The 16,856-nt window shown below is 46.7% G+C and overlaps 1 protein-coding gene across 1 annotated transcript; it reads left to right on the forward strand.

Annotated features, from left to right (window-relative positions):
- Nucleotides 1–6,381: 6,381 nt before the first annotated feature.
- LOC125507459 lies at nucleotides 6,382–12,442 on the forward strand. The gene is made up of 7 exons (XM_048672034.1): nucleotides 6,382–6,719; nucleotides 6,817–7,216; nucleotides 7,668–8,495; nucleotides 9,074–9,181; nucleotides 9,270–9,430; nucleotides 9,516–11,780; nucleotides 11,880–12,442. The coding sequence occupies exons 1-6, from the start codon at nucleotides 6,382–6,384 to the stop codon at nucleotides 11,263–11,265; spliced, it is 3,585 nt and encodes a 1,194-aa protein (XP_048527991.1). The 3' UTR covers nucleotides 11,266–11,780; nucleotides 11,880–12,442.
- The last annotated feature ends 4,414 nt before the right edge of the window (nucleotides 12,443–16,856 follow it).

Genomic DNA, 16,856 nt, shown 5'->3' on the forward strand with positions numbered 1-16,856 from the left:
AAAAAAGCTACAAGTAAGATCTGGCCAATCGTCTCCATCAAGAACTCCTTGAGCTGATACTTGTTATTGCCTTCCTCCGGCATTATGTTCCTCTTCCTCGACATGTACCGAGTTCTCCATGCCTTGGATTAAAAGACATGTCCATTAGTCCACATGCCATGAGTCGTTTAGTCTATCAATGGAAGTATTGCTTCTTTTGGTATAACAAGGTATGGGCATTAATTATTAAGATCCAGATTAGCAGCTAGGAATAGGGGTGCTCATAATGCACTTGATTTTGGGCCGGTACCTTGCCAACTCTTTGGCAAATAGGAACATATCATGGTATATGAAAAGACAGTCGCAAGGAATATGTGTCCTTTATATGGGAATAAAGAGGTATTCTGCACTGTCCAGTAGTCTCGTCCTTCAATTTTTTTTGAACATCAGTACAAACACAATCGCTCATATACACGCGCACACACTTACCCCTATGAACGCACACACGCACACCCTACCCCTATGAGCACCTCCGAAAGACTGAGCCGGCATATCATTTTGAAATTTACGAAGTCCGTAGGCACCTCGTCGTCGACGGGAACGTCTCCTCCCACTGAATGCGCATAACCAGAAATCTTGAAATAAATCCAGGAATAAATTCGAGCACCAGGATTTGAACCCTGATGGGCTGGAGATACCACAGTACCTCTAACCATCCACCCACAGGTTGGTTCGTAGTCTCATCCTTGAATTGTTTTGCTATAATTACTCAAGTTTTGTGCTCCTGAGGTAACATAGAACCGGCAAATCCAAAAGGAAGTGTGTGTGTCATTTCTCATGTGTGTGTTTCTGGGTGGATGTCTGTCTGCGATAAACTTTACATTAAGACAAAAAAATAGCTTTGAATATCACTATAATTATATATAATTGTGGTAGTGTCGTCCACTGTCCGCTTCTCCAATGTTCAGAATCAAGTTCCATAATTTGTATAGATATCTTGCCATCTGGGAAAATTTGCTCATCTACCCACCCTTACTACTTGTGACAGATTATATGATCAGATAACCCTGTTATGTTAAAAAAACAGATACTTCACGGTCTAGACTAATTAGAAATTGAAATGTACTGAATGTGTGATCTATTGCAGGTTTAATGAGATTATGATGTTGTTGCAAGGCACACAAAATGAATAGTTGCTTGTTGTATACAACAAAAGTGGCACCATATAAAACCAGATGGGTGTTGATCATCATGCTGGGCCATACAAAAGAAGTTTGCTTACTCGAGGAAATATCACATGTCCAAATTGCCCTAGTTCCCTAGATGTATAAACTGTCACCCTACAAACAGACATGACCTATCAGAGTAGACCACAAGATGCAATAATAACAATATTGAACACGCAAGCACAACGGGAGAAAAAACAATGGCGAAACCATATGAAGGTCATTATGCAGTTGGCTTAAGTTATTACGGGCTATGATTGATAGAAATGATAGCCCGTAAAAGTAATTGAAAATCCACTTCACTTGTAATGTAAGTTGATAAAAATACCTTAATAGAACGATGTGTACACACAGAGCAGTGATCCAACTAATTATCTTTTACGAACTAAGATCTACTTGATGTGTTTAAAATATTTACGTATGTGAGGAATATTGTTTTTAGCTTCATTCGTGTGGTACAATGTAAGTCACATCCTGATTTTAGTGATCTTTAAATTGTAGGCTACCTATAGATCATTCGGTTGACGTTTTCCAAAAAATAACTTGCTAGACTACGTGACATTGATGTCACCGCATAGAAACTGCTCCTTTCTTCTTTTCTTGACGGAGAAAAAAGCAGTCCTCTGCTCACTCACCGCATAGCTGCCTCCTACTATTCCGGCATGCATAGCCAGCCAACCATCGGTTATCGCTGCATCTCATCTCCTCGCCACAGCATCGTCGATCCCATCTCTCCTAGGAACCACCCCTCCATGCCATGTGAAGCCCATCCACTCCTCTCTCCATCCCGTAGCAACGCACAGGCTGAGTCTTTCTTCCATTTGCCAACGCAAGCAATCTAAAAAAATTAAAAAGAAAAAAATGCAAATAGGAAAAGGAGGAGACCTTCTGTGTGAAAATTTGAAGGCTTATTAATGGATTGTGTGCCCAGCCACAACCATCCACGCAGATGAGCCACCCCAAAGTCTTCAGACTCATACGATCTATGGTCATGCCATCATGATTAGAACATCGATGCATCCGAGGAAACGCCAGCCTGTGAGCCTACTAACCCCCGCCGATCCGGCTGAATCAGCGTCGCGATCGTACCAAGGAGGCGCCGCTCCTTGCAGGGAGGGCCACGCTGATGCCATGGTGGGTACGGCCGCGCCTGACGCCACCGAGATGAGCAGCGGGCGGCTGCCTCAAAGAGGGGGGCGAGGGCGACAAGCTTGGAGGGAAGTGAGGGGCAAGGCATGACCACCAATATCTGTAGATGGACAACTAAGCTACAAAAATGAGTATATGAAAGGAGATTAGCAATTGTTTTCTCGCTCCACTCGTAAACATAACAAGCAATTTTTCTTCAAAGTAGGTCTTACCCTATTTTTGTAAAAGAAAGGCCAGGCACCTTCATGTCTAATAAAATGTTCTATAGCAAATCAATGGAACCAATCAGGCTTCTCTTAATATGCTGATATGCATGGTACTAAATTCCAAACTGAAACTACAACTGACTTCAATATATGCAAGTTCGACGGTGAAAATAGTACTAAGCTTAGCAACGGCCTGCCCAATACCTACTTTCTACCCAGATGCGCAATTGCAAGGTTCAGCTGATTAAGATGCTCGAGTTTATCTGCAATGGTAGAGCATTATCTTCCTAATTCAAATTCAAAGCTAACAATCACAACAGAATATAACTATCACTATGGCAACTGTTACGAAGATGAATCCCTCCTTTCTCAAAGTCGATACGCAAGTTATTTGCTGCCTTCCCATATTCCTCTGGTAGGCAGGGCACCTTCACTCTCAGTGTTTAGTACCGCGTTTTATAAAGTAGTATATGTGTTTAGGTACTGCAGAAAATCACAGAAAATAAATGTTACCGTTCTGGTTTGGTCATTTCACTCTACTCTCTCCCTTTTCACAAATGCCATTTATGTTATAGACCTTACTTGAAGATGCTCATAATTCGTCATTGATGCCTTATCTGCTTCCTCCGTAAACTCCCTAGTTCACATACATATTTATATTCAGTAAAAGAAAACTAAAAACACTTTGCTGCAGAGCTTCCAAATTATTACACAAGAAGCAAGCAGACGTCATCCAATCACCTATCTGAGTGCGTGTCCCTGCACAGCTCCGCCGAATCAATGACCGAGCAAACCTAGCCAATCATCAGCCAACCCACATCAAACTACACAGATTAAATAAAACGTAACCAAAGAAGAGTAACTTACAGTGTTGGAGATCTCATCCATGGTGTGAACAATCTCAGCAGAGGGCGGCAGCTACCCAATGTGGCCAACGAGCTTGTCCGACCTGCAAATTTAATCAAACAGTCATAGAAAATTTAGCAATGGATTGTTGTGGTGGGGTAGTGTTAGGGATCGAAGGGGGTTTTCCCCCTTATCGCTGGATGACCTCGTTGAGCGACGGAAGCCCTTTGCAGTGCGCAGCACATCGAAGCCGTACAGCCGCCGACCCGGCCGGGTCGAGCAGACCGTCGAGAGGCACGCGCACCTACCCGGCCACGCACCCGGCGCTGGCCAGCGCCCACACGAACGTGGTCTCCGGCGGTAACGACGCCATCGACACAACCAGTTCCAGCGTGCCCGCCCACGCCGCCGGGCCCCAGCACGGCCACCAACATCGCTCCTCGCCCCCCACCAGCAATGCCCCCACGAGCGGATGCATCAATCAGAGGAAGAACCAACACCTCCCCTTGTGGTCTCCCCCGCTGGTGGCTGCTCTCCTTCCTGACTCCGGCTTCCAGTGGACGGCGCTCCGATGAAGAGTGCGCCGACGGGGGCGTCTTGGGGGACGGCAGGGAGGGGAGAGAGGATGTCGCTTGGGGAGTTGGGGAGAGGCAGGGAGGGGTTGCGTGATTGATGGGTCTTTTTTCTAGGTGGAGCGGTGAAAAAGGAAAGAGGAAGAGGGCTTATTAGGATTTGAGAAAGATCGACGTATTAGGAAAATTAGGATTTGGAATTGATTGTCATGAAACTAAATTTTATTGATTGGTAACGTGCTATCAGTTCCTGCCCATTTATAACGTGTCTAGTTAGGAAAATTTGGAAAGGTTAGGAAACTTTTTATTGTGAGGGTAAAAAAAATTAACGTGAGTAGATATGGTGGTGGGATGTGAGACGAAAATAAACCGGACTATTCAACCAACTCGTCCATTAGAAGTAGAGATAGAGATTATTATTATTATTAGAGATTAGGGATTAGAGATTAGAGATAGAGATTAGAGATTATTTGTTTCCTGAAAATCTATTATTTGTTTCCTAAAGCAAATTGCATTAATGAGAGAGATCCGTTGATTTGGCTAAGGTAGGAAAGAATCTATTATTTGTTTGCTAAAGCAAATTGCATTAATGGGAGAGATCCGTTGATTTGGCTAAGGTAGGAAAGAATCTATTATTTGTTTGCTAAAGAGATTGAGATTAGAGATAGAGATTAGAGATTAGAGATTATTTGTTTCCTGAAAATCTATTATTTGTTTCCTAAAGCAAATTGCATTAATGAGAGAGATCCGTTGATTTGGCTAAGGTAGGAAAGAATCTATTATTTGTTTGCTAAAGCAAATTGCATTAATGGGAGAGATCCGTTGATTTGGCTAAGGTAGGAAAGAATCTATTATTTGTTTCCTAAAAAAATTGCATTAATGAGAGAGATTTGTTGATTTGGCTAAGGTAGGCGGTTTTTGCGGTTCGTGGCGGCTCAGTGTGAGGTGGGACGAGGTACCAAAAAAAACCATGGGAGGTGGGACGAAAAAAACCTGGGAGGTGGGAGTTGTCCGTGGTTAACATACGAAATTTCGTAGACTTTTTTAAAACGAAAATAAACCATGGGAGGTGGGACTAAAAAAAATCTCGAAGCGAGACTACCAACTGCTCCCTTAGGAGTAGAGATGTATCTCCACTTCGACGTGGCCAAGCTGTTTGTTAGTCGCTTATATTAAGCATGAAATAGTCGAATTTTTACACCAGCGTCTAAATCCGAGCAAATAGGTGTTGCCCATTGACTGATACACAAAAGCAAAAATCCGACAAATTAGAAGAGTGAAATTAATTTGGTGTTGTCAATGAGTACATGTGTTGATGTGCATAGTTAGCGATGAGTTTGAGAATGGATGGTGTCAGGAGAAATCGTGGCAGCAAAATCGGCAAGCCTCGTTGAGATCAACTAGGACGTTCGAGGGCATGATCTAGATTCCCAAGTTGGTCAATGCAACCGCGTGGAAATCCAACACTAATCCGAAGCATAGATACTCCGGTTATCAGGGCAGCAGAAAAACGTCGAGGTTCAACAAGTGACTCGAGGCTTTTGCATCTCCTAACCAAAAGTGCAGCGTCGGCAAAATGTAGTAATATCTGTATGCATCTCCGTGGCCTGCATAAGCATAACAGTGCCACATTGTCACCCGGCAAAAAATGAAAAACTAGTACTGTATGACAATCTTAGGCTGGCCATAGTGAGGATAACATAAGTAATATCATGCACTTGAGACTTGCAAACATGCTTATGTGGCAGGTAATTAAAAAAGAAATATATGATTATAGTAACATAGATAGTAGATGCCATAACATAATGAATGTGATGTTACTATGTGTCATGCATGACAATAAATAAGACCATCTATGATACTCCCCACTATGACCAGCCTTAACACAAATGTGAAATGACCATGAACAATAGGAGCAATAGTAGCATCCTACTAGTATAACTGGCCAAACGGGCCGGCCCCGCCCGGCACGGCACGGCCCATCCTAATCGTGCCTGGCACGACCCGGCCCGGGAAGGCACGATTATTATACGGGCTGTGCCGGCCCGCATGCTGCAGCCTGCAGCCCAGGCACGGCCCGTATGCTAATCAGGCCGGCCCACCAGCACACTAGGCCCGCTAATCTGCCTCCTATTTTGCGCACTGGGCGTTTTTAACCTATTTTTATCTGTTGGGCCACATTAGGATACATAAAAAAATAAAAAAAAATCAGGCCGTGCCGTGCCGGCCCGTATGCTCGGCCTTTAGGCCCAGGCACGGCCCTTGACGTGCCGTGCCGTGCTGTCCGTGCTATCGGGCCGGCCCAGCTATCCCGGTCCGTTTGGCCACCTATACCTAGTAGCGGTCTTCGTGGAGCGCTGGCTGCTGCCTCTGCATGCAGAGGGAAGATTAAGGCGGCAACCAATGGGACTAGTAGAGCGCCGCCGCCGACGTTCCCAAAGCCAAACCAACGGCCTCGCGTGGGGCCCTCCGTCATCAAGCAAAGCGCAGCACAGCAAAGGATTCTCCCCCAAAGTTTCAAACTGCAGTCCTCCGCCCACCACCACCAGCCAGCGCCTCGCCGCGCGGCCGCCGCTAGCTCGCTCCGGCACTCGCCGCCCTCCGGCCCGACCCCGCCGTCGCATTGGCCTCCACGGCCGCCTCCTCGCTCAGGTGCGTCCTCGTCGATTCCCGGGGAAAACCCTAGCCGCCTCCGCCCGTCGCCGTCGCCGTAGCACGGCCGCCGAGCGCCGCGATTGCTGGTCGCTCGCTCCAGCTCCCTAGCAACCAACCGCTCAATCCATTGCCTTATTGCCTTCTATTTCCTCTTTGGTTCTGACGATTTTGCGGGCTGCGCAGGATGGCGGGGGAGCTCCGCGGCGCTCTCTGCCGCATCCCGGCGAGGGCTCCCGCATCCGGGGTCGGGAGCGACGAGAACGCGCGGCCTGCCGGAGCTTCGACTCCCGCCCCAGCGGAGCCCGTCGCGGCCTCCCGGCCCCCCCTCCGCGCTATCCAGTCACCGGGGCAGCCCCGGCGGCCGGTGCCGACGCCCAAGAAGGGTCTGAGGGTCAGGGCAGCGGGCAAGACACCGGCGCGGGTCGGCGCGGCGACCACTCCCCTTCGCCCGACCAAGATCCTGGGGGAGCCGAAGCCGGTGCCGAGGTTGGGGTTCACGACGACGGGGGCCAGTTCTGCACAGGTCCAACGTTCCAAGCTCCGAGACTCCATCTTGCTCCGGGAGGAGAATCGCAGTGTGCAGGTGAAACACATCTACTGCTATCACCCCTGTTCCTTTTTTGTAAGGTTAAAACTGAGGCTGCTCACTGTTTTCAATTCATATATGACCTTCAACACTCTTTGAAAGATTACAGAACATCCCAGTGATAAATAAAAGACAGTGTAACTGATAGGATTTGGATATTGCAATGATAGAATCAAACATTCCAACAGATTGCATCTCCCTCATCCTTCATATTCATCAATTTGTTATCCTTCTTTTCCATCACTAACCATGTGTGGTATTGTGCCTCCAGTGCCTTCTAAGTTTGATTTTGCACCTAGAGATGCCACATTGCACTGCCAAGTCCCAAAGCACAACAACCCGATGTCTAATATGCGCAGTAGCTTTCAAATTTATTTGTGCTCGTCCGTTGTGGTGGTGATGGAAATAACAAAGATCTTAACGCTGTGCTATTTAACTTTGTGGACAGAATGTTTCGTCAGCATTGCAGCAAGATGACTCTCATGCACCTGCAAAGGAACAAGACAACTCAGAAGATGCATTGAGCCTGCAGCTGGAGTTGGCCATAACCAAAACAATTCTTCTGGAGGAGGTAAAAGCCCGAGCGGAAGCTGACGTCAGGGAAACTGCTGTAGGATATGAGCTGAAAGCAGCAAATTTACGTACCCTTGAAGCTTGCAGGCAGAAGGAAACCACAGAAAAAGAACTGAAATACACAACATCTGTTTTAGAGGCCCTTGAATCGGAGCACGTTGTTTTGATTAAGGAAGTAGAAGAGCTGAAGAATAACAATTTGGAGCGGATTAGTTTGATAAAGGAACTAGAGGAGCTGAAGAAGAACAATTTCCAAAGCCCGGTATTTCGTAAGAAGAGGGATGTGGAAACTCTGATGTTAAACACTGAGCTTGAGCAAGAAATGGATGAAATCCACAGGCAGGCTATGTGTGAAACGTCTGAGGTGATTATATCCTTACAAAAACAGCTGTTGTCACTGCAACAACAACTAGATGACTGCAACAAAAAAGAGTCATTGGTTGCCAAACAAAGCCTTGATGAAGCTAAGAGAATAGAGATTTTGTTGGATCAATCCATCGAAATTCTTGTGCAGAAGGAGGTTCTTGAACAATACTTTGTTTCATTCGTGAGGGGGATGGAAGAAGAGACTCGTCAGCTCGAGTCCAAACTAGACCAGTCAAATAGATTCTATGAAGGTAGAATTAAAGAACTGGAGATTAAGATGCAAGAAATGGATTATCAGGCTGGAGTGTTACTTATTTCATGGAATAAAGAAAAAGAGGTAACCCTTTGAAAGGAAATTAGGCTTACCGCATCGGAGTTTTTGTCTTTTCATATAGATTTCTTCTTCTTTGAACAACGAATTATGGCAGTGACATTCTTTGCGAACCACCTATTAGTTAGGATGCAAGCATTTTTGGTTGTTCTGACTTCCAGTCATTCTCATTATCAGATAGTGATGCTTTGCAACATGTTCATTTCTTCTTATCTAAGGCATACTATTAGTTTGGATAGCTTTGAGGTTGTTAGTTCGTTGATTTCACGCAATTTTCTATGTTGTTTATAAAGGCTCACACAGAAAATTATGTATATATTCTTCTTTATGAGTGCTTTTGCTTTTTATCCTTTTTTGGGTGTATGGTAGATTAAAAATACCAAATACCATACTTACATCAATATTATATGTTGCATTATGGGAGTTCCTTAAACTTACGCATGAGAATATCTTTACAGCATATCTATAAATACATTCAGATTTTAGTATTTGTCCAAGAAGGACCTACAAACAGCGCAATTAGGCATGGACGAAATATCTATGATTGTTATAACCCTTCCATTTATAATTATATTATTTTGTAGATATCAGAGGAAAGGAAGACATATGCCGAAGAGAAAAATAAAGTAATCAAGCTATTGGAGATGTCTAATGAGGATGGCCAGATTACTGTGTGTTCATTAGAAGAAAAGATAAGTTTGCCACTGCTGGTATGTTAATAGTTTTGATTGGTCACTTATTTTTCTTTCCGAGCACTGATTTTTTTTCTTTTTTTCTAAGGTGAAATTACTCGAGGAAGAAGCAGAACAACTCAAAAGGCAACAGGAAAAACTAGAAATGGAGCTGCAGAATGCCAGGCAAGAATTGCTAGTTGTGCCATCCTCTAGGGAAGCAAAGAGCTCCCTGGAAGACAGAATGGTTGATTCACCTGACCCAACCAGGTTTGCTGGTTCTGAATTCTGTCACCAGACATCTGTGTTTACAGAAGTAAGGGAAATAACAAACACTCACCTTGATCTCTTGCAGGTACCCGAGTAATATAAACAATGGGGTACTGCGTTCTCAGGAGAGTAGAATAGGTCGAAAGGAGCCTTTTGAAGCAGAGGTAATGATGGCATTCTTTGAAGAGCAAATGCAAGGAAGCTATGCAAGCTCATTTGAAGATATATTCAAAGAAGCTGCAGACGATTCTCTTGTTGCTTCACATTTTCTTCCACACATTACAAGCCAAATAAAGCCAAATCCAAATGCAGTTGAGGAGGCAGTTGACCTAGACACTATAGCTGTTGAGTCAACTCCTCTAGTGGAACACCAAGAGGAACCTGGTGAGCCTTCTTCTGATGAGTGCATGCATGAGGCCAGCCCATCAGATTTAGAGATGGCAAAGGCAATTTCATTAGAAAAGGATTGCTGGTCAGAGAACTCGGAGTTTGAGCACCCCAGTGCAAGCGTGGAGCTGGAGCAGTCTATTGCAAGTAAGCAACCTGATTTATTTGGCGGTAGTGCAGGTAGTGATCAGTCCATGTCTGTATGTGATTCAGAGGAGCAAGTGACGCCTCCAGCTGTGGAGTCAGTGGTAGAAGTTCTGAAGGAGAATGAGTTGCCTCCAGTTTCTCTAGTGCGTCCCAATGATCCGGTGAAATACACTTTAGCCACTTGTGATGAGCTGAAGAGGCTCAGAAGCAGGAACCACTATGAGGGTGATAGGACAGCAACAGACAGGAGATTCTGGTCCATTGAGCAGCAGGACTTGTACAACTCCATATACCGTAGGGCCGAGTTGTTTACTATGCAGTGGATAGACTGGGAGTACATCGATAGCATAGATGAGTTTTCTTGTGTCAGACAGAGATGTGCCCATGTGGGGCTTGAGCAGATCATGAGGTACCATTGTGATTGGGACAACGAATTGATTAGGCAGTTTTACTCCACAGTTCATATCAGCGACGACAATAGCTCTATTACTTGGATGGCAGATGGCAGGAGGATAACTACAAAGAAGAGGGCATGGGAGGAGATGTTTGGCATTCCTGGCAGTGTTCACACTGCAATAATTCACTCAGAGTTTTTGCTTGATGATGATGACAAGAGGATCATGTACACAGCTGCAGAATGCACAGTAGGCCAAGCCAGGGGCCTCTCTCCATTGGCTAGCATAGCCAATAAGATTATTCGGAAAACCATCTATCCCAGGTCTTATAGAAGTAAAGTCCAGGGATACAACTGGAACCTCCTACGTCATATTGTGGAGCAGCATCCATTTGACATCATTGCTTTGATCTTCGACGAGATTAAGTTGCTTATTTCAGATCACAGTCGCACTTGCCTCTTGTATGCACCATACATCATGGGGATGATCATGCGAGCTTTTGAATATGATGGACCTAGAGAAACCAGGCACGATTCCTACAAGCCCAGGCCCGACAAGTCAAAGCAGACAAAAAAAGTTAGTCGTCCACTGGCACCTGCAGTAGTTGCACCTTCTGAGCCACCACCTTCAGCATGTCAGCCGGAGGTAGAGGCCAATGTTGAGGCAGATGACCACAGCCAGTTCGAGGAAGCCGGACACCGGCCCCAGGGAGAGGCAGTGCAGCATACCAATGCCTCCTTGTCTTCTCAGATCCTAGCTCCACGCTCCTCCCTGACACCTTCCCTTGAGGCTACCACTCCCTCACCGCCTCCGGCTCCAGCTGCATTTCCTGAGCAGGCCAGCATGATGCATGCCGGCCTCCGGTGCTTCAGCTCAGCCAGCTGTTTTGGGGCCAAGTCCTTTTAGTCACTTTAGTTGGTATCAAAGAGATAAGTGATGGGTTTATGTGCTGTCCTTGATGTCTACCTTGCACTCGTATTCTGGTTATTTTGTCTATATATATCTTGGACTTGTTCACCATGTATATTCTTCTATCAAGAAAGACCTTGAGAAGAGCGTATCGAGACTTGAGAAATCAGTACTATGTTAGGCATATGTGTGCCCACTCTGTCTTGTGTGCACTTAGTCAGGGTCCTTGGTCTTCTAAATTATACTACATGTGTATGATTTTGCAGCTTTTGATCTTCTTTCATTGTGGGTTAGGAATTTGGTTAATGTGTTCAGAGTCAGGGAGGAAGAAGCTCCTATTCAGCAGCATCAAGTTGAGTTATTGGCTATTCATCTTGGCTCAGGCTTCACTTTTGTAATTGTGCTCCTGTCCTGTAAAATAATCTTCATGTGTCCATACTCGAGAAAAATGTGTCCAGGAACTTATGATTCTGAATATCGTAGTCTGATTCAGGAAGACCCTTTTTTCGAAGGTAAATTCAAAGTGTGATCTTTCAAATTTTGGTATGGTTCAGGTCCTTGTTCTGAACATTCAGAGCTTCGGCAATTCTCACATCGAACTTGTGATGCAGAAGAATGGCCCAGGATCAGATGGTTAGCCGCTTGGCCAGTGAGGGGTGCTAGCTGTGGGATGGGCCACATGGTGGTGAGCATCAGCTGCTTGCGAAAATGCTTGCGCAGGACAAGAACCGGCTGGCATGGCATGTGTTGGTTCAACTTGGGACTTGGCTTCTGGGCTTTAAAATTCTTCGCTGGGCGTCGTCAGGTGGTATTTGGTGCCTGATTTGATCTGGTCTTGAGTTTGTGCTGGACATGCAGTTAGGGTAGTTAGTAATAGATACCTCCTACTCTGGTCTTGAGTTTCTAACCGGTTGCTGGAATCAGTGGAATATGGCTAAATTTCATCATGATATTTGTTTGTGGTCCTCTCTAGCACATTGAAGTACAGTTTCAGGAAGCTGTTATTGTGTGTGTGTGTGTGTGTGTGTGTTTGCATAGATGGGCATGTCAAGTGTACATTTGGGGGTGCATGTAAGTGCCTCATTTTAGACCTAAGTTTCAGTACTTTTTGTATCAAACTGGTGGTGCTCAGAGCGTCATATACTCATTCAGATGCAGTATGCATGAGTGATTACATAGTCCTGAATATTTATCTGTGAGATGCGACGAAAGAATTCGTTGCGTCCTAATGTGAGCAGAATTCTTGCAACTAAAATACCAAGGTTCTTAGTTTGATCACCTCCTTGGCACTGGAGTGTGCCTCTGTAATGTGCAAGACTGGGGCTTCGATTGATTGAGTTCAATCACAGAAATCTGCCAAGTGTGCTCTTATTTCCCAGTATCCAGGACTTTCAGTTGGAGACCTGCCTGCTGGTGCCTTCGCCAGAATGGTATTATCTGTAAGAAATTTGGCATCTTGTAAGTGCATTTGCTTTGCTACGGTACCCGCTATCTTTTGTGCTTGAGCTTCCGCCAGCATTCTGGTCCTGACGTTGAGATCTGTATCTTCTTTTGGTAATCTGTCTTGAATTACATGCAGATTCCAATCCTTGTGCATTGGTGAGCTTGAGTGTTACCTGAAGATTGTCCCTTCCTTGTTGCATCTGTACAGATCTTGTTTCCTACCAATATAATGCCTGGCTCCCTGTTCAGGTTTATTTTGCTGGTGATCCGTGCGTGACTCCTGTTTTACTTCATCTTCTGCTGTTGTTCAGCTGTATTTTCAAGCGATAAACGAATGCTTATGGCTTGCGCTTTGTAGTAAAGCTGCAACAACCAGTCATTCCTTGATTTGCAGAACTAGCTAGCTGCATGATTGTTTCAGTTATTCTGTTTGAGCCATGACTAAAATAATCTCATCTTAGACACCAAGGGTTAGCAAATAAGTTCCAGTACTGAACAAGCAGCTCCAGAACAGAACAGCGAGCTATTTCATTTCTGAATAAGCCAGTTCCAGGGCTGGATGGTTCAATATTAATAGTTTTTTTTCCTTTGACTTGGTTGGGTGCGCTGGCTATTAACACGGTTTCTTCCACTGCTATCCTATATGGGGGTCTTTGGAACCGCCATGATGATCTGTTGTTTGACAAAGATCTCTGGATCAATGTTACTTCTCTGTTTCTCAGGGGAATGGAGGTTGCCGCACAAGGATGGAGGAGTCACTGAATGCTTACCAGATATGCTACTTGGGCTTAACAAGCGTTGGCCTGGCTTGAGCAAAGCAACAACCATGCAATGCAGCTGGAGGAGAATTAATGATCTTGCTGTGCTGTATCTGTGTCCTGTCTTGCTCCCAGTTCGAAGGTAATTCGAAAAATTCCTATGTTTTAGACTTTAGGTCCTTGTGTGAACATTCAGAGCTTCAGTAATTTTCAGGTAGCAGATGGTCCGCCGCTTGGCCAGCAAGGGGCGCCAGCTGCGGCACGGCATACTGAGCTAGACTTGTTTGAGGCGTGCGGCAAGGCTAGTGTCAGCACCACGCCACTCCTATATGCGTGATGGACTCCGATAACTTCTGCTATGATATATTTTTTTTTCCGGAGCTTGAGTCAACCGCATAGCACATTGAAGTACACTTTCAGAAATCTGCTAAAGAGTCTTGCGAAGGAGCGGGTTGGCATGGTAGGTGTCGGTTCGACTTGGCTTGTCGGCTTTAGAATTCCTTGCTGGAGGTCGTCAGGTGGTGTGTGGCACATTGAATTCTTCACTCCTTTAGTTGTGCTCCTGTACATAAAGAATGGCCATGTCCATGGTCTTATAAGTCATGGAAAATGTGTCCCTCCGTAACTAACGGTTCTGAATATCGGAGTTTGATTCGCGAAGACCCTTTGTCTGAATATATAAATTCAAAGCGTGATCTTTCAAAATCTGCGCTGGTTCAGGTCCTTACTCTGAACATACAGAGCTTCAGTAATTCTCACATGAAACTTATGATGCAGAAGCACAGTTCAGGACTCAGGAGCAGATGGTTAGCCGCTTGGCCATTGAGAGGCACCAGCTGTGGCGTGACATACCTCAACCGAAACTTGTTTAATTTCCAGCACCGGCGAGGATGTGCCGGCGCCACGTCACTCCTACATGCGCCCAGTTCATGGGCTGCTGTGATGCGCTTTATCTGGGATGGGAATGAACGTTGTGTTGTGCTCTAGTTTCTCAGAGGTACGCTTGCCCTCTCACTTTTCTTACCGAGAAAAGGCTTTCGCCCCGCTTTATATTATAAAGCAAACCGTCAAAGCCAAGCATTCAATAAGGTTCACACACACAGGTCTCACAAACATAAAGGTAACCAAGGGTTAGTGCTGAGGGCATAGCTCAACAAGCCCAGAAAACAGAAAAACTCGCACACACGGCGGCCCAAACAGAGGAACTAGTCGGGCTCCAGGGGAGGAGGCGGCAGCGGAGGCGCCATGCGGAAGGCCATCGATCGAAGGTCGGCAAGGAGAGTGTTGATGGCGTCTCGATTCTGAGGGCGGCCTAAGCGGCCGCCAGAGCTGCAAGTAACCACACATTTTGAATATAGCGTTAGTTGCACGTCAAAGAGGAACTTTTTGAATGACAAGCTTATTGCGAATGGTCCAAAGCGTCCAGGCAAGAACCCCAACACATAGCCATCTAATATGGCGGTAGCAGGGTGGGGAGGCGTGGATTTCAGCAAGTCAGAGAAGTTGGTGTTGCACCACTGACCACCGAGCGTCTTGCGGAAACAGGACCAAAGAAACTGGGCTGTGGAGCAAGAGAAGAAGATGTGGTTAGCATCCTCCACCGTGCCACACAGGGGGCAGATCCCATCTCCAGGTCCATTATGCTTAAGGACCTCCACCCCAGACGGGAGGCGTCCCCGGATCCACTACCATAAGAAGATCCTGATTTTCAGGGGCAAGCGGATATCCCAAATCACGCTAAAGGGCTCGAGGGCCGGCGAGGGGGCAATGGCCGCGTAGAGGGGTTTAGTGGAAAAGCAGCCGGAGGGCTCCAGTCGCCAAGAGATGGATCTAGGGATGTCCTCAACGTTCATCGGGAGGAGGGCGATGTCCAGGAGGAGAGCATCCCATGCGGCCATTTCAGGCGGACCAAAGGGGCGACGGAAGGCGAGGCGCCCTAAGTCAATAAGGGTCGTCTCGACAGAGACCCGAGGGTCCACCGCAATGGCAAAGAGCTCTAGAAACCGCGCGGCCAGGGGGAGGTCGCCGATCCACCGGTCAAACCAGAACAGGGTCAAGGACCCGGTGCCAACCAAGATGGACGTGCCGATGCGGAGCACAGGTAGCAACTGGATGACGGCCTGCCAAAACTGGGAACCACCAGATCGCTGACAGAATGCGAGTGGCTGGCCTCGAAGGTACTTGTTCCGGATGATGGTGAGCCAAAGACCGCCATCTCCATTGGCGATGCGCCAGAGCCATCGGGTCAGGAGGACAATGTTCATGCGCCGGGAGGACAAAATCCCAAGGCCCCCCTGGTCCTTGGGTTTGCAGATATCAGGCCAGCTCACCATATGCTACTTCTGCTTATCACCCTCACCAGCCCAGAAGAATCTGGATTGGTACTTGGCGATCTCCTGATGAAGCGTCTCATGAAGGCTATAGAAGCTCATGAGGAACCAAAGAAGGCTGGCAAGCGAGGAGTTGATGAGGATCACACGGGCGGCCTTCGACAGTCACCGCCCTTTCCAGGGCTCAACCCGATGTTGCATCCGGGTCACCGTGGGGCGAAGGTCAGCCACGGTGAGGCGCGAATCACTAATGGGGATCCCCAAGTAGGTCGTGGGGAAAGAACCCAACCGACAGTTTAGTCGGTCCGCAATATCCGGAGCTTCTGCCAGAGAGTACCCAAGAATCATCACTTCGCTCTTATCAAAGTTGATTGTGAGCCCCGACATCTGTTGGAAGCACAGGAGGAGGAACTTCAGGTTAGCAATGTCCTGAACCATACCCTCCACCATTATTATGGTATCGTCCGCATATTGCAGGAGGGAGACCCCTGGCCCTCCTACCAGCTGGGGAACAATGCCGCAAATATGGCCAACAGCTTTGGCCTTATCAAGGATGACGGCAAGGGCATCAACCACCATGTTAAACAGGAACGGTGAGAACGGGTCACCCTGACAGACCCAACAGAGGGTGGGGAAGTAGGGGCTGATCTCACCGTTAATGTTCACAGCGGTCTGACCGCAGGAGACGAGCTGCATAACTTTGGTCACCCACCGGTCGTCGAAACCCTTGCGGAGCAGTACTTCTCGCAGGAAAGGCCAGTGGACCGTGTCGTGCGCTTTGTGGAAGTCGAGCTTCAGAAAGACCGCGTGATGGTGTTTCACCCGGACCTCGTGAAGGACTTCGTGGAAGACCAACACCCTATTCAGAATAAATCGGCCTTGAATGAAGGCGGGTTGGTTGGGGTGGGTAACAAAGTCAGCAAGCAGGGTCACCCTATTGGCGTACCCTTTAGTCAGGATCCAAAATATCACATTGATCACTGTGATAGGCCGAAACTGGAGGATATCGGAGGCACCCGGACCTTGGGGATGAGGGTAACGATCCCATAGTTGAGAC

This window comes from Triticum urartu, chromosome 5, assembly GCF_003073215.2.
Source record: "Triticum urartu cultivar G1812 chromosome 5, Tu2.1, whole genome shotgun sequence".
In the NCBI taxonomy this organism is placed as follows: Eukaryota; Viridiplantae; Streptophyta; class Magnoliopsida; order Poales; family Poaceae; genus Triticum; species Triticum urartu.